The 20,349-nt window shown below is 48.8% G+C and overlaps 1 protein-coding gene across 14 annotated transcripts in view; it reads left to right on the forward strand.

The window, feature by feature from the left end:
• Positions 1 to 20,349, forward strand: part of szt2 (SZT2 subunit of KICSTOR complex) — an 81,271-nt gene that overhangs the window by 12,478 nt on the left and 48,444 nt on the right. For 10 of the 14 annotated variants that reach the window (XM_088597831.1, XM_088597838.1, XM_088597834.1 and 7 more), the window contains 25 exons: positions 1,281 to 1,359; positions 1,900 to 1,988; positions 2,766 to 2,934; positions 3,158 to 3,272; positions 3,542 to 3,658; positions 3,780 to 3,980; positions 5,099 to 5,205; positions 5,826 to 5,964; positions 6,258 to 6,512; positions 7,281 to 7,488; positions 8,182 to 8,229; positions 9,599 to 9,726; positions 10,971 to 11,223; positions 12,520 to 12,697; positions 12,863 to 12,955; positions 13,112 to 13,190; positions 14,236 to 14,517; positions 15,141 to 15,279; positions 15,581 to 15,697; positions 16,331 to 16,400; positions 16,930 to 17,115; positions 17,822 to 18,115; positions 18,460 to 18,796; positions 19,631 to 19,702; positions 19,858 to 19,996. In XM_088597831.1, coding sequence (XP_088453957.1) covers positions 1,281 to 1,359; positions 1,900 to 1,988; positions 2,766 to 2,934; positions 3,158 to 3,272; positions 3,542 to 3,658; positions 3,780 to 3,980; positions 5,099 to 5,205; positions 5,826 to 5,964; positions 6,258 to 6,512; positions 7,281 to 7,488; positions 8,182 to 8,229; positions 9,599 to 9,726; positions 10,971 to 11,223; positions 12,520 to 12,697; positions 12,863 to 12,955; positions 13,112 to 13,190; positions 14,236 to 14,517; positions 15,141 to 15,279; positions 15,581 to 15,697; positions 16,331 to 16,400; positions 16,930 to 17,115; positions 17,822 to 18,115; positions 18,460 to 18,796; positions 19,631 to 19,702; positions 19,858 to 19,996 — 3,894 coding nt within the window. The remainder of the gene's footprint in view (positions 1 to 1,280; positions 1,360 to 1,899; positions 1,989 to 2,765; positions 2,935 to 3,157; positions 3,273 to 3,541; positions 3,659 to 3,779; positions 3,981 to 5,098; positions 5,206 to 5,825; positions 5,965 to 6,257; positions 6,513 to 7,280; positions 7,489 to 8,181; positions 8,230 to 9,598; positions 9,727 to 10,970; positions 11,224 to 12,519; positions 12,698 to 12,862; positions 12,956 to 13,111; positions 13,191 to 14,235; positions 14,518 to 15,140; positions 15,280 to 15,580; positions 15,698 to 16,330; positions 16,401 to 16,929; positions 17,116 to 17,821; positions 18,116 to 18,459; positions 18,797 to 19,630; positions 19,703 to 19,857; positions 19,997 to 20,349) is intronic. The other 4 variants (XM_088597833.1, XM_088597841.1, XM_088597836.1 and 1 more) reach the window with 2 other exon arrangements.

Here is a 20,349-nt window from a genome sequence, read left to right on the forward strand (position 1 = left end):
AAAGCCGCAGAACGAAAAGAGGGGGTACACGTGCGGTTTACAGCTTACTCGGATAACAAGCATTCGCTGTTAGACCTGACAGAGAAGGGAAGGGGTAGAAGCTTTTTGTTTCAGCGTGTGGCAGCTGGCAAGTGCTCATTTACTGGATCACAGAACGGTAACCCGTGCAGCGGCTCACACTGTGCCGAATGCACATGCAGAGATAAGAACCTGACATGGTCAGTTTTTTTTCCTGGCCCGGAGTCTTGTGAGACCTATAAGCTTTATTAATTGCCTCTTGCCTCCCATCGCTCTTGCAGAACACCACAGAGGCTGTGGAGGAGCTGCATTTCACAAAGTGCTGACCGTTAATGTTGATGTATTGGCGCTTCTCCTTTGATGTGGCTTTAATGGTTACGACTGGGCCTGCTGTTGAAAGGAAGCTGCGCTGTGCGTCTGGGGCAGCTGTTGCGTGCGGGGCTTGCTGACAATGGCGATAGTCTGCTCAAGACGGCTTTTCTCTGTCTTTTATCTTTTGAGCGTTTGTCTGGTTTCCTTCTCATTGATTATTGTGTTTCCACCAGCGGTGATGCTGACTCAGCTTTAACAAAGCGAGTTCTCAGGTGTCATCAAAACTCGTTCAGTAGAGCAGGCATGTTCTCAGGCTCGACTGTTTTGTCCTGAATGCTCTGTTGCTCTTAGCCTTTACCTAGCCCTTATGATTAAGAGCACTAAATAAAGTGCAAGACTTCAGTTACGGGGGTTTCAAGCAACTAATAAAGTGAAAAAGATCTTTTATAACAGTGGTTGAGTGTGCAAGGGTGAAGGGTGGAAGAGAGTGCATGAAGCTGGGATATCAGCTTCCACAACATGATGGGGTATCTCCTAGCACTTTGTGTAAATAAGTGCTTCCTTTTCATATATTTAGAAGTGCTTCCTGTAGTTTCCACTTGTGTCCTCTGGTTTGTGTGTCACTGTTGGCTTTGAAGAAGTTCACTGGATTTATTTTGAGGGTTTTGAATACTTTTATTAGGTCTCCTTTATTCAAGACTCAAGAAAGATTCAGTTCTTTTAACCTGTTTCTGTAGATTCCTTTAAGTTTGGGAATAGACCTGGTTGCTTTTCTCTGGACTTTTTTTCACAACTGTTCACAGCCTTGCTGCTTGCTTGTGGGGATGTACTAGCTGAAAATCACTCCTTATACACATCACACAAATGACATCTTAAAATAGCACACCTTTCCTGAGTAATGTTCCAAGAATAAAAGACGCCTCTGTGCTCTACTCTTTGTATGTGTCTAGAATCCGCCTGTCAGAAGGGTTTCATTTTGCAGCCAGCGGGGAAGGAATTGTGAACATGGTAACAGAACTGCCGATGAAGGTGAGCTATTGTTCCCTGCAGGAGCAAACAGTACAAACTCCAGACGTGCGAAGGAGTGGTTAGATCATAAGACAGGATGCATTGTGGCAGAGAAGCCAGCTCTTCATATCGACATGCACTTACTTCAGCGCAGCATGGAGAGAACTTTACCAAGACTACTAGCCGGCTTTGGGTTGAAATTTGTTGCGATAGGAGAAGCTTCTGATAAACTCCAGCTTCTAGCATCATCACTTACAGATCTTGATTAGAGGAGTTTCCCTGTTATCAGATCAGTAGGCTTAAGCTCTGGCCTTTATTTCTTTGTTAGCATTTTTTTCCCCCTTGTACAGATATCTAGATCAGAAGGCTTGAGGCTTCTGCATCTTTAAAAAAAATGTATTCTCCACAATTATCTTCACGCAGTCTAACAGAAGGCTGTGAAGCTGAAGTGCCTAATGGCTTTATTCAGATCAGGCCGGCCTGTCTGTCTCCTGCAATGGAAAGCTCTTGGCCTTGAGGGGATGCCTGAACAAGTTGTTCTGTCACTTCTTCCATCTGCAGAACATGTCAGCGGCCAACGACAGAGAGACCCACACCTGCATTGTTCAGTACATCCTGTTCCCTCCCCACTCCACTTCTACTAAGGACAGGTAGGAACTCTGCCGCTCGCTGCAGAGATTGCTGGAGCAAATGCCTTTTCTCCTGAAAGACGGGTTGATAGAAATGCAAACGTTTAGGGGTAAGGCTGGGTTGCTAAATCCCTTCTTTTTAAGTTTTCACTCTGTAAATTAATGTAGCCGTATATACATTATAATTGCTTCACCCCTGTGAGTTAGATCAAGCCACTGAATAGCAGCTTAGTGTCTGATTGATTTTATTCTTCTATGGCTCTGCTCAGTTGATTCTCCACGATAACTTAAGTAGAGCAGATTGAGTGGAGCCGCCGATCTGTCTGCCTGGAATGTTTCCAGTCGGAATTATTCCCTCTGTTCCCATTAGGGTCTCCTGATGGAAAGAGCTGCCAAATTTTAATTATTGTTTTTGTGTAGATACACAGTGGGGTTTGAAATGGCTGCCGAATGTTCCTTTTGACGAGGTGGAAAAAATTGTCCCCAGTGTGAGTGTGCGCGTGTTTGTCCGTTTGTGTCCTCTGATGGGTGTCCCATCCAGGGTGTGTCCTGTTTTGTGCCCGTGGCTTGCCGGGATAGGCTCCGGGTCCCCCATGTCCCCGTGTTGGACAGGTGAGAAAATGGCTGGATTGATTTTCACAGGCCAGCCTCTTATCTGGATGGCTCTCTCGGCTCTCGGCTGTGTTGCATTGTTTCAGGGGCGTGGCAACTTGTTCTGTGTCTCCAGCTACGCTGTCTCCCCATTCACCCTGTGCTCCTTAAATGCTGCACTCCACGGGTTCTCGTTTTCTGCTTCAGTTTCTCCACCGACGACGACAATGACACAGAGGTGGAGGCTATCGACCTGGACACCGAGCTCAACCTGGTGACAGAATGCTGGATCGAACCGCAGAGCGGCACCGCCTGCAGCCCCACACCGAACCACAAGCACTTCCTGGGCTTGACCTACCAGGAGATTCCTCACGCTGTAAGTCCCACGCGTTCACTCATTCTCCCGGCCTCTGCTGCCCTGACAGCCCACTTTGATACCGCGGCGTGTCGGTGCTGTGCCACTCTGGGAGACTGAATTACCTGCAAAATGAGCGACAGGCACCGGCAGTGCCACCTCGTTCTGCGGAGACTCTAGGAGTGAGGTGCGCCACGTCGCGATCGACAGCTTTTTCTTCTGGCTTCGGTGTGTGTCTGTGCAGGTTTTCCCGCGAGACCTGATGTGCATGTCCACCATGCTGACCTTCGAGTACCTGATCCAGCTGTGCCAGAATAAGGATTACATCTACCCGCTCTGTGGAGGCAAGGGTCCCGGGGGTGAGCAGTGACCAGCACCGTTTATTAAATGAGAGAGAATCAGTTGCATGCTTTTAAGACAGAACTTGGATGCATTTTCAAAAATGTTCAGCCTGGAGATGGTTTTTAATTGTATTTTATTGTTGGAGCTTGAAAAAGCAGTGGAATTTAAATCCACTAGTTGTAGGAGAACAGGAGTCACACGCCTTCTTTCTTTACAGATTGTTGCTCCCATGCTGTGAGGGTCTTTGCCAGCCTTTGCGCTAATGGCCTGTGTTGATGTTTTAAAGCAGCCGATGTCATCAGCAGCAGCGACTGTATCCACACCGTCCCCTTCCAGTTCAGCCTGATGGAGCTCCTTCCGAAGTGCCAGCAGATTGAGATCTTTTTCCTAACGCTCGGCAGAGGTAAACCTGTTCTGCAGGAAAAGAAATGGTTTTCAACGTAAGCCGCGGACCCTGGATACCCAGCTGGATACTGCATGTTCTGTTTTTCTTTGCCGGAATACGTTTTCTTCGTGCCGTGCAGCGGAGGAAGAGGAGCCCTTCCAGACGGAGCCTTCTTTGCCCAATGAGACTCTGCTTGACCTGTTTCATGGGTGCCTGCAGCAGGACCTCAGTGACCGCGAGATCCCATTGGCTGACTCTGACCACATGACCTTTGTGCAGCACATCCTGCAAAGGGACCGCGATGGCCACGCCCCCCTCTTTACTCTGCCTGTGATGAAAGGTATGGACCGCAAGCCTTTGATTCAGTGAAGTTTTGGAACGTTTTATTTTTGTGTTGGTAAGGAAGTAGCATTTCCTCAGGCGTCCTAATCCATTATCACTGTGTTCTTGCAGGATTAAAAAGAAAAATTCAAAAGCTCCAAATGTATTTTCTGCCCTTACAACTTCGCAGTCAAATTATTCATAGTGAATTAATAGAGAGTGATTGTACTTTTTTCAACAGCTCTCTAGGGGGAAAAAAATCATGTGTCAAGAAGCTTTAATCCCAAATCTTTGCAGTTTTGATTTGTGGTGTTGACATTTATTAGTATGCAGTGTTGTCAGGCATGTTGGAGCTGTAGGAGGACTGCAGGAAGTGTTATTAATTTCCGTCAGCAGTACAGCACAGTGCCCAGAGCCTGAGACTGAAACTGTGTGAGGTAGACCAAAGAAAAGGATATTATAATGATGATTTGGTTAAGGGTACAACAGCAGTGCCCACACCTAGGTTTTCAGTCCACAGCCTTCCAGTGAGTAGTCCAGAGCCCACACTGCCGCTTGGATACAGTCATCTCTTAATACATCTCACCGTCCAGTTAATACGTTTGTCGTGATTTACAGGTTCTCGCAAACCTTCCCTCAAAACGTTTAAAAAAGAAATCGGATTTCACGGACGTTCAAAAAAAAAAAAAGACCGAACTAAAGCCGCACTCATTCTAGAAATGTTCCGTTCATTTGGTGACAGTTTGAGACTGGAAAAGACCGTGTGTGCAATGAGCGTTATATGACCAGGCAGTATCTGCGGTATGGACACTTAAACAACTTTATTAAAGAAAATAAAAGAGCTTTGGAGGATTCTTGGTGGTGTTGTTTTAAGCCAGCCGCAGCGGCAATTCCAGTGGCAAAATCGCGATCATCCAGCACCGGCGTTGTCATTGTTTTTGAGGTTGATGTTTTTTTTTACTTTGCTGTAAGGTGCCTTGAGAAGCTGCTTTTAAAGGTGCTATGTAAATTAAAGTTTGTCATCAACATCATCATCATCGTTCTGCTCCCTGAAGGCTTCCCTGGCAGTTAAAGGAAGGAAGCAAGGGACTTCCCTGCGTCGTTTTTGCAAACCGTCTTTCTTTTTTTTTCCTCTAGAGGACTGCTTGAAGGCGGAGAGGCCTCTGGAGCGGCAGGACACCACTATGTCTTTCCACACCGTTGGGAGCAGCAAGGAGGTGACGGGCTCCACCAGCACTCTGCAGGTGAGCCTCACTGCCGTCCCTCTCCCTGCTGAGCTCTGCCCCGTTACTCAAGCCCTCTGCGGCCTGCTGATCTGTCAGTCCACTCGTCCCCGCGGATGTCCTCCTATTTCATGCGCGCTCTTTATTTTGTAAGTTGTCCAAAAAACGGCGAAACTGTCAGTCTCCTATGAGCCTTTGAAGCAAGTAAGTGAGGTCGCGCTGTTTTTGTACTGACTGTGCTTAAAAAATAAATTAAATATCAAATGCTAGGTTTCCAAGCTGAGTGTGTACTGGATACTGATGGTAAAGAGTGCACAAAACTTTCATAAATGGGTGTACTTGACATGGTGTCCATTTGATTTAGTTTTCTAGCAGAAACCTAATTAAAAGGACTAGAGACAGGTTCCATATTTGCACCACCGCTGTACGGGACACCACCAGACGCATGCTGAATGCCCTGTTCACATGACATTAAATACCTGTGAAGAATAGTCAGTATTTCCACTGTAGCTATAACCCTGCTGCTTGCATCTAAATGCAGTGAGTCATGGGTTTGTGTGCCATGTGTAGGGTTGTAGCGCTGTTCAACACAAGTTTCATGGTTCGTGGTTCTAGCTGCTGTGTGTTTGGGATGGTTACAGAGTCTGGGCAATGCAGAGCTGGCAGACGAGGAGCCCCTCCATGTGGAAAACGAGACCCCGATACCGCAGTGGAAATGCTACGCAAAGCATGTCAGCTCCCAGCAGATCTTCCTCACCTTCGTCCCGGCCACCTTCACAGGTAGAGTTGGGTTCCTGAGAGTCTTCCCCGGGTCAGTGGGAAGACAAGAGACGCTTGTTTTGCTTCCTTCCAGATTCTTTGGCCGGGTAATGGATGATTTCTTCAGTCAGCCATTTGGAGAGAAATGTTTAGGGGATTCTGAGTGCTCCTATTTGTAATCTTTCTTATTTACCTCTGGCTGAATCTGCTTGAAGCCTGTCGCAGTGCAGAAAGCATCACGCTGCCAGCCTGGCTGTGCCAGTCTCCCGAAAGGAAGTTTCCTAGTGGTGGACTCTTCTCCGCCCCCTTTGCAGACCTGCAGATCCTGATGGGCTCGGCCGCGGAGAAGGACCCTCCGGGGGGCGGCGCGCGGGAGGAGGACGAGGCGCCGCCGAGCGGGCCGGAGAGGCCGGAGCAGGGCCCCGAGCCGGGGGGCGGCCTGTCCACAGTGCCTCCTGGCCCCGGGCTGTGGTCCCCAGCCTCGGAGAGCGGCCGCAGGAGCTGGACGCCGCCGGAGCTCGAGGACCGGGCCTGCAGAAGGAAGGAGGAGAACGGAGCAGCAGGCGCAGGTAGCGAGTGCCACCCCCTGAGGATTCCTGCAGGGAGGGAGCCGGCTCCTGGGGGGATGGGGAACTCCGCACGTGTGGCCGCGTGCAGGTCTGAGCGCTGGTTCTGCTTTAGAGCTGGCAAGCGGAAGACCCTTCCTCAGGGAGCACATATGCTTCCGTTTCTGTTTTTTTTTTTGCTGCTTGATCTCCGTTGTAACTCCTTACAAGGTGGGATTATGAAGAAAGGATGAATTTGCTCCTGGGTTTTAAAAATAAAGTGCATGTGCGCAGTGCTGGGAGATATTTAAACTGATGTAGTGGGATGAGGACAAATGAGGACAAACGCAGCATTGATTAGTTTTTGTTTTAAAGGTTTTAAAGATCGCTGTGAGCCCCTCTGGCTCCCCCTGCTGCTCTGTGGTTACTGAGTGATGCACCGTATTTGACGTCAAGTGTGAGCTGCTACACACAGCCTTTCTTTATCACTCAAAAAATCTGTTTCATGGAGACAAGTCAAACTGGTCTATGCTCTTTTTAAAAATAACACATATAGTAGGAACTGTTTTTTTTTTTTACCTATTAGCCACAGGTGGCAGGTCCCCATCTGTAATTCTCTTAAATAGCTGTTTTAAAGCTATGGCTGTCATCAAATGCAGGCTTACTTTTTTTTCCAAACAAACCCAACATGTACTGCACTGATACCTCGGGCTGAGACGTGCAGTGTAGTCGGAACGCAACAGCTTTCGCTCAACGGATACGTTCTTGGCTGTTGTTTGCTCGGGCCTGCAGGCGGAGAGGAGCGGGAGGGCGTGCAGTTTGCCGAGCCTCAGAAGAGCGATTGTCGCATCACGTTCAGCAGGCAGGCCTCCCAGCAGAGCGCCAGCGACCTCGGGCGGCCTCGCTGTCCTGTGTACGTCTATAACTGCTCCCTGGAGACCCTGAGGGAGCAGCTGGTCCACCCCCAGCAGGACAGACAGCCACGGGACATTTTCTTCAGGTACTCAACGCTGTGGACCGAGAGGGATGTGGTGCCTGTAGGGTAGATGGTGTGTGTGTGTATATATATATATAAGCAGTTTTTATTGAAAGCTTCCAAAATACCTAGACGTTGACTGCGTCCAAGAGAACCTTGAGATATTTAAAGCACGACAGGCAACAGACACAGACCCACAGTGTGCAGTGGGTTAGCCAAAAGTACAGAGCAGTTAGTTTTTTTTATGCATAATATTTTGCGTTTTAATTGTTTTGTTTGGGGCACCTGCTGCACATGTAATTATCTTCCTGTTTCCTGTTTTAATGTGGATTATATGGTAGTCATTTAGTTTTTTTTCTTGACCCCCTGGTATCAGATTCTCTTTGTATACTCCACGTGGCTCATGGTACCAGTGTTTTGTTTTATAAGGCCCTCCCCCAAAAACAAATCTCCTTTTTCTGAAAGCATGTCTGTATTAAAATGTACAATTTGAACAACAAAACCCCCTCATGCTAGAGTTAGCAGTCAGTAGCGTGACTTCTAACGTGGTGACTTGGACTTCCCCCCCTCCCCACTCTTTACTTATTGGCAGTAACCTCGGACGAGCGTCTGGAGGTTGCCTCGTTGTTATCACAGGATTGTTAAAAATGTACCAAACAAATCCAGAAACAGCACTAATGCTTTTTATTCTGATTCTTTGTTTTTGGATGAGAATAGACCTCAAGACGCAGATTCCTGGGAGTTGTATCAGCAGATGAAGTTCAGGTAGCGCAGCGTGCGGCTTCCTGCTGCCCCTCACCCTGCTCCTTTTAGAATGGGCCCAGAACCAGGGACCCAGATGGGGGGGGGGTTGTCCAGCGATCGGGACTGGGATGGGATGGGGGGGGATATCCTGCTTTGGGATTGGGATGGAGGGGGCATCCTGCTCTGGGACTAGGAGGGTGCTTTGAATCTCGGAGACTGCACGGTAACAGAAGAGATAAGGAGGTGGGGTACACCTGCCTCCCCCCCCCCCCACCTTCATGCCCACTTTCTTGCCTGGTGGCCGCGATTTGTGTGGATCGTAGTCCGAACTGTAAATTATCACCTGCTTCATTCGGGGAGCATATGTGGTCCCGTACTGTCGGGGTATGGTTTCACTCTAAAACATTACTCAAAAAGATGCAAAGCACCCCAAAAAAGAAAAAAAAAAGGAAGTTGCTTTTCTTTGGGGGCTTGGCATGATTTTGAGTCTCTTTAAAAAGTTGATCGAAATTCCTTACAGTCCCAGTGCCTTTCAAAGCACCTGCGCCTCTGCCTCAGCTGGGTTTCTGCTTGGAAGGTTAGGAACTGTTAATCTTGCTTCTGATCTGAAGACATGGCATCTCCTAAGCACTTCTTCAGCCTTTTACCATGGTAACGGAGTCACTTAGGAACTATTTTTAGGACGGCATTAATTTCACTGGGGATTCTTCCTGTTGTACTGCTTATCTGTCTTTGATTTACTGTTTTGTGTTTCTTACAAAAAAAGGCACCTACATTTGACTCATCTGATAACGCCATATAAACACCTCCACTGTGTTCTCCCTCAGGAGCTTGTTTTGAAGCAAACAGCGGGTCAAACCTGGTTTATAGTAATTTAATAGAAGTGATCGCTTGGCGTGTTGCCACCGATTCAGTGGGTCAGGAAGCTCAGATGCAAACTTGCTGCCACCTGCTCCCAGTCTGGCCCCGGCTGCTTAGACAGAGGAGAAAGTGTTGAGCATCAGGCACAGCATGTTCCCATTGGCATTGCAGTTCGAGACAGGAAAGGAAAGGAGACAGGTGAGAGCTACTAGAGGAAGCAATGGCAAAGTGTGCTGACAGGTTTTAAAATGTTTGCTACATTATTTTACAGTCCCCAAGCGATTAGTTTGATCTACTAATGATCAATCCCCCCCACCCCGTTGAAAATGGTGCACCGTTGAGGGAGGAAAACGTCGTCTTGTGTTCTATTTCTTTAAAAAAATGAACTAACCTAGCTTGCTTTGAGGTCTTCTAGCTTCGGTCTGCGCGTTGTTGATGCACCCAGCTTGTGAACGCTTTGCAGCGCTAACGGCAGAAGCCGCTTGGCGGGGGCAGCTGCTGTACTGTGGCGTGTCATGTGTGCCTGCAGATCCTGCTCTCAGGAGCGGACGAGCAGCTCTTCCTGGACGGACCTCAGGGCCCACCCCCTCAAGCAGAAGGAGCTGGCTAATTTCTGCAGCCTGCTGCAGGAGCACTATCACCAGAGCTATGTCAAAGGTACAGTCCTCGTCTGTGCATAGTAATGCAGTTTGGCTTGGCTGGGGGCAGAATCCACACGTCAGGGCAGTGAGGTCTTGTATTAACTGATGTGTGGGCTCTGTAATTACCTCCTGCCAGTGAAAAGCTGGACCTGTTGGCATGTAGAGGTGTGATGTCGAGCCGACAGCGGATCCTGCCTCCTCATTGATCGAATTTATTACGTATCGGGATCGGGGTTACGTTTTCTTTTGAGTATTGTACAGACATGCATTGGATAGGCACTCTCGTGAACTTGCCTTTGGATTCTTTTTTATAAAGTGGAAATGAAGGGCCTCCTAGCAATATGCCAGAGGTGTTTAAGTTTTTATTTAAGTTTAGTTTCGGAGAGTAATTACAGATTCTGCTCTCCCAGGCAGAACTTCTGGTAAGGATTGTATGATGAAGCAGATGCTGACTGGCAGTCATTAGCAGTTCTCTAGAAATTGTTTCCATCCTGTAGAAATCCAGTTACAATTCACTTTCCAGTCTATAACTCTGGGACATATTTTGGTCTTAAAATAATGTTGTCCACACAGATCATATTGGCACTCGACAGTTTCTCCTGTGATAGATCTTTTCTCCGAGTGGGGAAATTGATTAGAGCTGTCAGCCTTTTGATGTGCTACTTGCAGGATTCCATTTATGTTTTTGGCACTGACATCTGTAAATGTAATTTCAAAGATAAATAAGACAATCGTGCAGAGTAAATAAGGATGATATGACAGGTTGACAGATTCATATTCATACTTATTTTGTTCTTGTACGCAGATGTGCTAAGTTTTAAGATATGTTTTCCCCAGTGTTTAGCTGTTAGTCTTGTGGTTTAGTTTTATGCAAACTTTTAGGACAGAAGGTAGTGATTTCCTTTCTTCACCTGGTGGCATGATTTAACTTTGTTGCGCGTTACACAGCCGCAAACCAGGGACTGAGGCAGACAGGTTTCGCAGACGTCTGCAGGGAACAGCACCTAAGTACTGTTATACAGTAACCCCAAAACCTAAGTGCAGCAGCACCGTAAACAAACGATTAGTTTGAGCTACAAACGGATGCTTTGTGCGACACAACAGTGTGCTGGAACACGGCCTTCCCTTCTGGGAATATTCAGGTATGCTGTGTTCAACCTAGTGCACCATGATACTGCCAGTCCCCTCACGGGGAGAAGCATGTTCAGTGTGCCCCGGCACTTGATGCATCGTGCTCGAGCATTTCCCATCCTGCCTCAGGAGTGTACCACAGCCTGCAGCAGTCGCACGGGGTCTGCTCTCAGGATGTGCTGACGGCGATGGACTACTGCGAGGAGTCCCTGCAGGAGATCGACATCACCTCCTTCCTGCAGACCCTCTGCGGCCACATCCGGGCGTTCCGTGAGCGCTGCGACCGGCCGGGCGGCTGCCCCCCTGCCACCTTCACCATCGGCGCCACGGACGTGGAGGAAGAGGGGGCCACGGAGAAGGGGGCTCTCCTGTCCAGCTCCAGGTACAGTTCAGATTCAGTGAGCTTGACTGGCACGACTGATGAATTGCTTTGGCAGCACTGAAATCGCAATTAAAAGCCCTTCATGCACGTGAACTGGAACATGATGATGATCATTATAAAGGCTCAACATGTTTTTTGGGCTGTGACAGGAGATCACGTACTTGACTTCCATCTCTGCCAAGTTTCCTTCTCCTTCCTCAGCTGGACGCTCTTCTGACTGGGGCAGGAGTGGGAATTCAGCGCTTACATTTGTTTCAGGTGGTGAAATCTTGGTGTCCAGGAAAACCTCCATGCAGTTACCTTCAGTCTGGATTGAAGTGAGATGAAAAGTTACCCTGCCTTAGTTTAATCTCTTGCTGTCTGAAGAGCAGTAGTTCGGTGTATTTATTGAAAACCAGAAGGCAGTCCTGAGAAAGCCCTTTGCTTCTCTCATCTGTGGTGTGTTAATAGACTTCATTTCATTGCGAAGAAACACACTGCTCTCCTGAATTGTCTCTTCTCGCAAATTGCTGATTAAATGGAACAGTACATCAAAACCTGACACTTATCAGAAGAAAAACCCCTTTGTCTTCTGTTTCCCTGAGGAATGCCCAAACAACATCCATCTTCTTTAGGAATTACTCTTGTTGTGCATTGCACATCAGTAAATTGCAAGCTGTGCATGAGAAAAGGGTGTGGATGGTGGGGTTCTTTCTCAGTTTAAAAAGAGTCACTTTTTAAACAAACAAGCTCTGGGTTGTTTTTCCGAGGTTTAGAAAGCTGGGTTTCTTTTTTCCTTTTTGTCACACGTTTCACCATTGATGACAAAGGAGAAATATGATTTTGGAGATTTGGGTTTATTGAGGGATGAGAGAAGTAACCAAGGCTTATATCCTCTCACTTCTGTTCAGCACCACAAAAGAGTGTTTTATCTGCCACAGAAAGTGCGAACCCTTGGCCAGACGTCAGCTGTGACATTTGCTGCAGTCTTTTCAGCAGACATGAAAAGCATGTGCTATCTGGCCTTGCCAGTTGATCGATATGACTCACTGCTTGAAATAGCGGCATGGAAAATGAAGTTATTGTTGGAATCAGTAAGAGAGAAGCAACCTTTGGATTTATCTGCTGTTTTGTGTTGTATCCAAAGGCTCAGCTACAGTCCTTGAGAGAATGTTTGTAGCAGACGTGAGCAGAGCGTTTTTTTCTTTTCTTTTTCATGGAGGCAGCTGTCAGCGGTTTTTGAAGTGAGAACCTTGACTTTGTTTTCCTTCATTGCCGGAGCAGGGCAACAGACACTCTCTTGGTTTGCCTTGGCAGTGTGGAGACGGAAGAGGCCAGCGAAGCAGCGGAGTCTCGAGCGAAGCCCTCAGCCCCTGCTTCCCCTCTCTCCCCCGAAGAACCCAGGCCTCGCAAGGCCTACCCAGAATTCCCTCTGTCGCTTCTACAGACGCAGCAAAAATGCGAGGTTTATCCCGACCTGCATAGGATTATCCAGGTAAAGACCGGCAGCTCCTATAGACGAGAGTACTGACTTGCCTGCGTCTGCGCCGTCGTGAAGTGCACGTGTCTGTTCTGTGAGCCAGCTGAGAAAGTCAGACTTCTACTCGTTAAAACTCTTAAAGGCAACGCAAGATTGATTTTTTTCCCCGCTCTTTTTCAGGACAAATTTGTGGAAATAGGCGCACAGTACTTCAAGGCAGTGCCCTCCAACCCTCACTATTTTTTTTACTGCCCACCCTCTGCTAAGAAAGAGGTGAGTCTGAAAGAAGGAGAGAAAGGGTTTCATCTGCTCATCAGGCGGCAGGCAGGGAGGACCAATCCAGGGGACTCATGAGCACAGCTTGGATAGCTTGCTCAACAGGGCTAGCAGTCGGAAGCCCAGCTGACATTTCTGTCTGCATTGTCCCAGGAGGAGCCAGGTCACGGCGAGGAAAGAAGACTGAGCGAGGAGATCGAGGTGTCGGAGGCAGAGCTAGCCACAGAGGATGGTGAGTGATGCTGCATCACCCCGTGGGAATAATCTTCTGATCTTTGTCATTCTTACAAGGCCAGGTCTGGGCAGGCATTGCACAGAGGTGACTGTTGAATTGACAAGTTTGTTACAAGTTTTGCATAATGCAGCAGTAGTCTCTCAGATGTCACTATAGGATGTGTGCTGGTTTTGATTATTCTGCTCGTGCAGCAGCTTACTCTGCACCGAAGTATGCTTTACACATGTAGCCTTGTGTTTTAAGTCGTGCCCTGCAATGTGAGAAATATTCTCCTTTCTTCATCCATTGCTCTGCACAAGGATGTTGCTCACTCTCACCGGGTACTATTGTTCAATAATAACTCCAGCCTGGGCCTCTCATGGCTTCTGAGTGGATCTAGGTAGCTGGCCTCCCTGAGGCTACAAAGATGGCGGGACTGTGTTGGGAAACACTGCATTCCCTCCCCGGAGATCCCTGGATATTTTCCTGTCCTGATGTTGTTTACATGGAACTCTCTGCTGCTCAGATCTGTGATGCCAGGGGGCAGGAGTGATAGCGCTCTCCTGATTTATCAAGCCCTCTTGGTCCGGTAATTCTGTCGCTGCTGTGAGACTTTATTCCAGGGAGCTTGAGAGAGGGTAGCTGGAGGATGGTGAGTGAAGGAGAGGCTGCATCACCCCATGGGAGTAATCTCTGTGATCTTTGTCATTCTTCTGAGGCCGAGTCTGAGCATAGCAGTAGAGAAGTGATGCTGAATTTTGCAAATGGGTTTAAAGTCTCGCAGAATAGAGCCACCTTGTGCATTCCATAAGGTTTGCAATCCGGCCTGCAGTCCACCTTAAAATATAAATTACTTTATATGCAACTGCCTTTTATATATCAGAATTTATGTATTCAATATTAAATGTTACGTTGCATGTTAGCATGGGTATCTCTCATATGTGTCTGTAATGGGGGGGAGGGGGCAGGGACATTTTGAACCAACCTGCCGTCTTTGCCCCGAAGAGATTGTGCGGCTCCTTGCCCCTGTTCACTGTGGTCTCCCCTCTGTGCGTGCTTGAAGAGAACGTGTCGGGGTGCTGCATCGTCACGGAGAGCGACACCGACCTGGAGGTGGAGTACCGGGAGCGGCCGGACGGGGGGCTCCCCGACAACGACTCCCTCTCCGACTCCAACACCGTCAACCAGGACGAGGACTCCTTCAGCATCCTGGAGGGGGGTTCCCTGCTGGAGCCGGAGGCGCCGCAGCGGGAGATGCCCCCCCTGTTTGTGCACCTCACCTGCTCCATCAGCGTCAAGAACTGGCACGGCTCCGTGCCCATCCAGACCCTGCCGACCTGCCTGGGTGAGACACGTGCTGCGGGCCTTTGTCTGGGTTTTCCATTGAGCCCGCCTGCTTACTAGACCACCTGGAAACAAGGAAAAAAAATATTTTCCTTGGATCCGGTGCAGCATTTCAGACCAGATGGTAGTATTAGTAAAAAAGTGACTTCTGCTGTGACTTATTTTGCTTTCGAATCCACCCAAAAGCCAAGATCGGTGCATTTTTAGAACAGCTTTTTTACCCAGACGTGTGGCTGAAGGTGATACTTTCACCTCCTCCTGCTCCTTCAAGAAGTGGCTAGCTACCCCATGGGTCAGATGAGCTGACTGGCCTCCTTTCTTTTGTAACCTCTCTTAAGTTCTTGATCTTTGATGTTTCACGGTCAAAAATCTCTTTGAGGTGCAGTTATTTTCTGTGGTTTTACATTTCAAGGTGGTGTTTTTAGTGCAAGATGGTGTTTCTGGAGTTAACAATTTATATGAATCATTTTTGCCTGCCATTAAGCATTCACCTTTATGAAACTGAATAGTAGATGTGCAAAAAGGCAGTTTTTACTCGCTGGCTAATTGGTATGTCTGCCTGTTGTTTCTCTGCGGGGGGAAGGTGTCTATTGTGGTGTTCAACAGGTTCTGTTTGTGCTGTAGGGGAGGTGATTACGTGCCTGGAGAACTCCGAGTCCCTTCAGTCGGTGGATTTGAACGACCTGTCTGTCACCCTTGACATCTTTGTGCTGACGCTGCCCCTGGAGATCGAGGTCATGGCCGCAGACATGCATCACAACAGGTGAGGCTCCGGCTCCAGGGCCGAGCAGAGAGAGGTACGCTGGGCGGTGTCCTCTGCACCATCAGCCATGAGCAGTACAGGAGCCCAATTTATCTCATTTAAGATTTTAACAAGCCCCTAAAGCAGTTGCAGGGATATTCAGCCCTATAGTGAGACTTGACAGTAATAAAATTAATCCACAATGGGAAGCAACACAAAGTTTGCTTCCTTGTGTTTGCAGGTTTGTGTCCTTGTATTATCTTTCTCTCTCTCTCTCTCGGTGTCTTAGCATTAGCGTTCCCTTTCCTGCTCTGCGTTTCAGATACACCTCCGAGAGCAGCGTGTCGCTGAACCGCTCCCCCGGCCAGCCCTCCTCCTACCGCTCCGATGACGAGCTCATGCGGGACCTGGACGGCCTGCGCGGGGCTGGCGAGGACGGGTCAGTATAGTTGCGGGGGGAAGACGGGGGAGGAGGAGCTATTTAGGGACTGGAGGGAGTGGCTCTCTGGAGGGAGGGACTCTCTGTGGGGGGAGGAGTCTCCCTGGAGAGAGGGTATGATGGGAGGGGCTCCCTAGAGGGCGGGGCCAGTGGGAGGGGCTCCCTGGAGGCCTGGGCCAGTGGGAGGGGCCCCTTGGAGGGTGGTGCCAGTGGGAGGGGCTTGAGGGAGGGAGGGGCCAGAAGAAGAGTGTGCATGTGGAATGAGGGCAGTGCAGAGAGAGGACATGGAGGTCTGTTAGAATAGCTCCAGGCTGAGAGCAGCTTTGACGGGATGCTAAAGAAAGAGTTCCTTTAGGATGCACTAGAAGGCCGCCAATACAGAATGTCCACCACCAATCGTGCAACAGTCCAGTATTAATCTACTTCCTGGCCCAAGGTTTGCTGTTCCTTTTGGTAATGTGAAGTAAGGAAGAGGATTAAGTGTCATTAGAAGAGAGAAGATCAGTTTTGCCTATACCCCCTATCCCTGGACAGATATTTGCTGTTGGGAAATGGTCACGATCATGGTCTTAGCGTTGAGTGGCTAGGGATTGCAAGCTGTAAGAAAGCAATTATCTTCTGCTTCCTCTGTAGGCTTTCGGGAGATCCTCTGTCCAAACTGCCCATCCCTCATAAGCAGGCAGTGCTGGCCACCATGGATGAGGTGAGGGAATGCTTTTCCCCCTGAGTCACACAGGATGCATAGAGCCTTTTAAAATGGCCAAACCTGTTCCAGTATTTAATTGGCAAAGTACTCTTTAACGGTGGGAGGTGGAAACATAGTTCATCATGAGGTTCCAGATTGTTGTAATTCCCATGTTTCTTCTGTAGAAATGATTTTTTTTTTACTTAGCAGTTCTCAAAATGCAGCATGATGTCGAGAATTCCTATGGATTATGTATTTTGTTTATGGAGATTTGGGCTCCAAGAAAGAATGAAGGACACTCCTCCTGCTGTACTGTTTCACTTCCGCGGAGGTCTGGTTAATATTAAACAGGTGCCTGATGGGGTGTATAAATGGAAACCTACAGTGAGTTCAGTTCTTTGTTTATCAGTGCAGTTCCTGCTTAAAAAAAACAAAGCACTTTTCCCTCTGCTAGGCTCCTGCTGAGAAAAGGAGACCTTTGCAGTGACAGAAGTGTGATAAAAGTCTGCTTGTCCTCTCTCTCGCTCTCTCTCTCTCTCTCACTCAGATCCGCTGGCTGCTGGAAGATGAAATAGTCTCCGCTCTGCGCCACTCCAAGGTGATCAGCGCACCCACTCTGCAGAAGGTGGCAGACCATGTGTACCGATCGCGAGGTCGCCCGCAGTGCCACTGCGAGGTCGTGCCCCTGCAGTTCGTCTTCGGCCCCGAGCAGTCGCTGGAGAAGTTCAAGGAGGTAGGTGGATCTGAATGCAGAGGCTGGGCCCCCCGGGAGCTCTGCTGTAACACCTTGACATTGCAGACAAACCGCCGCGATGCTTTTCTTCACACATCCGAGCTACCAAAACCTGCACGGCGCGAATTCAAAAGTGCGATCTCAATCCAGGAATAAACAAGAGACTTTTACTCCAGCAGAGATCTTTCCTACAGCGATCGAAATACTCTTTACGAAGATTCTTGTAGGTCAGCTTGTACAAAGGGGACAGGGGGATGGATCTGATCAAATATCTGTTAATTGCCTGTTGGCATACATTGTAAGAAATGAATTATTTGAAGACCTGAGAGAGAGGACACATTACCCAGATGACAGTTCAACAAATAGATTTTTCTGAACTGTTAGACCATCACCCATCAAACTTGCCCTTTCACTTCTGTATAAATGCATGTGCGTCTCCCACTCTTTTTTTCCCCACAGCTAATGCAATTCCCAAAATATGGGAAACCCTCTTTTGCTTTGCCAAAGGCTCAAAGCTCCCTGTTGAATACCGTCTTCATTCCTGCTCTTGACTCTAGTTCCGACAACCCCCTTTTTTTATATGCATACATTTTTCTTACGTGTCTTTCAAAAGAAATTGAAATTAGTTCCATGCTTTGGCAAAATTGAAGAATTATCAAGATGGACTCGGTTTCCGCTCTGAAAGCAAAGCCTCTTCTCCTGACAGGAGTTCCGGAGGATGTCCCTCTCGGGCTACCTGCTGAACGGGGAGCTGGCCAACTTCTACTACGTGTCGGTGAGCCGTCTGCATGCTCAGAGGCTGCAGGCCGCCAGCAGGAAGCTCTCCGAGCCCAGAGCCAGCGTGGCTGAGGGGCAGGCGGTGGAGGCGGACAGGTCCTCCCCGCCGGCCAATCACTGCGGCGACCGGGGGGAAGCAAGGTCCTTACAAGCCAATCAGAGTGCAGCAGGCAGGGGATTGGAGAACGAAAAGGAGGCGGAGAGGCGAGAGCTGAACTCAGGGGTGAGCCAGTGAGGTTGGCATTGCCTGTGTACAGGGGGCGACCTGTATTTCTGTGTTCAAGAACAGTTAATGGGACACTATTGTACTGTACTAGCAGTACATCTTATTTCCAGAAAACTGTTCGGAACGGTCACTAAACGTGACTAGAATCTATAAAACAATGTCATGCATCAGAGAAGTGTTCCACTTGAAATGCAAATGTTTCAGATAGAAAGTTGAAAGTTAGGAAGATGTCAGTTTTCTTTTTGGTGGTGTTCATTTTGTTCAATAGAGGGTTTATTTGAGGTTTTTTTCTGAACCAGTCTCTCTGTCATGGCAGTGATGGGATTGGGTTGTTTTCCCAGGTTTCGGCGGAGGAGAAGTCTCCCGCGGGCGGCGCAGAGCCGGCGAGGGAGCCTGTGTACGAGCCCCCCGAGAACAGCATGGCTGGCCCGCTGGACGGCACCCCTGCCCCCCTCCGAGAGGACAAGGAGGAGAGGAGTGTGGGAGCCCAGAGCTCGCAGGGCAGCACTGCGGGGAAAGAGCTAAGCGCAGCCCCTGCTTTAAGGCCCGAGCCTGCCCCCCCCAGCACCCCGTACCTGCAGCCTAGCAACAGCACGGACAGGTCCTCCGATCACACCTCGCCCCCCAAGACTCCCTCCGGAGTGAGCCTGGCCGAATCTGTGCAGTCTGCCACCCACAGTGAGTGTCTGCCCCTTCCTGCTCTTGGGGACGGGGGGCTTCCCCCTGACCCAGACATGCAAGTGTTCCGCTGGGCTTTCTTTCTTATTTTCTGCCCGTGGAATTTGGTTCAGGCACACAGCTAGGAAGATCCCGAAAAATTGTTGGAATTTTAGCAGCAGTATGGCAACCGTTTTACGGTTAGGGATTCCAGCGTGATAGGAACGGATTCGTCACACTTTTCCGTTAACCAGCAAAACTGTTTTATTTTAATCAAATTGATCAGAGAACCTGCGTACAGTGGGGGGAGCAAAATATTAAGGAATGCACGCAATTCGGTGTGTTGTACATGCTAAAACTCTAATGCAAATGCAAACCCACAAATGCAGTAAAAGCCTTAAGTCTTTTTTTTAGTCCTCTAAATATTCTGCCATTTTCTGACAGATTTTGTGTGTCCCTTATTAGAAAATTCACTGGAACACCTCCCTCGCCCTGGGGAGACAGTTTTAGCAGGAGCCAACATGTAGTTGACAATCTGTTCATGTTCTTGGTGGGATTTCTTTAGACTGCATCTTAAATGTCAGCAGATGTTGTCAAACAGATGACAACTGTGTCAACAGCAGCGGTCTGGGCAAAGCTGGAAGGCTGTGCCTCTGGCCTTCCTCCAGAACAACAGCCAGGCGACTGAAAGCAGGCATCATCATGCCGCAGGTTAAGACTCTTAGAGCATCACCAGCCTGGGCTGCCTCTCGTTTTACGTTCTCAACAATGCAGTGACCTTTCCTTGCGTGGGGTTGGGGTAAGAACTGGTGGCCATCAGCTGGGCTGCCTGTAAGCGCTGTCTGTCCTCTGCAGGTGGGAAGCTGAGACCGAGTCGAGTGCAGAGTGTGGTCTCCAGTCAGGGCAGCCTGGACTCCGACATGCTGGGTGAGGAATCCCTTTTCCTGCTCTTGCAACCAGCAGCATACAGCTTGAACTTCCCCAGAAAGTGCCGGGGGTTTTCGCTGGGGAACGAGGGTTAGTTTGCAGGCCCTGACTGGAGTGTGCTGTGACGTCCTGGGCTCTCTCTCCCTCCCGTTCAGGGTATGACGGAGGCAGCAGTGACTCGGAATGCGAAGGGGCCACCCTGAGCGAGCTGGACCCGCAGTGTCCCCTCATGCCGGACTTCTGGCTGATAGTGCAGATTCATCAGGACAGGGTGGAGGTGTACTCCCATTCTCGGTACAGTAGCGCCACACTGGTGGTGGCCCGGTCCGTGGTTTCTGTTTGTTAAACAAAAGCTGTGAGTCAGCTCTGAGAGCGTTTGTGTTAAAACCATTGTGAAAAGAGGCACATGGTTCAGTTGTACATTTATATAAGGTAGTTCAGGTGGGTAGCAGTGTCAGCATGCGTAGGCTGCAAAGGAACAAGTAATAGGTTTATTCCATGCTGAAAAGAGAAGAAGAAGGCTCCACAGCCGAAACGTGTTTTCTTTCTTGTCTTTTCAGCACGGAATAAACCTGTTACTTGTTCCATTATATAAGATGGTCAAGTCATAGTTACAGATACTTATGAATTGCCTTAGAAGAACTGTC

This window comes from Lepisosteus platostomus, chromosome 11, assembly GCF_059453375.1.
Source record: "Lepisosteus platostomus isolate fLepPlt1 chromosome 11, fLepPlt1.hap1, whole genome shotgun sequence".
NCBI classification, from domain to species: domain Eukaryota; kingdom Metazoa; phylum Chordata; class Actinopteri; order Semionotiformes; family Lepisosteidae; genus Lepisosteus; species Lepisosteus platostomus.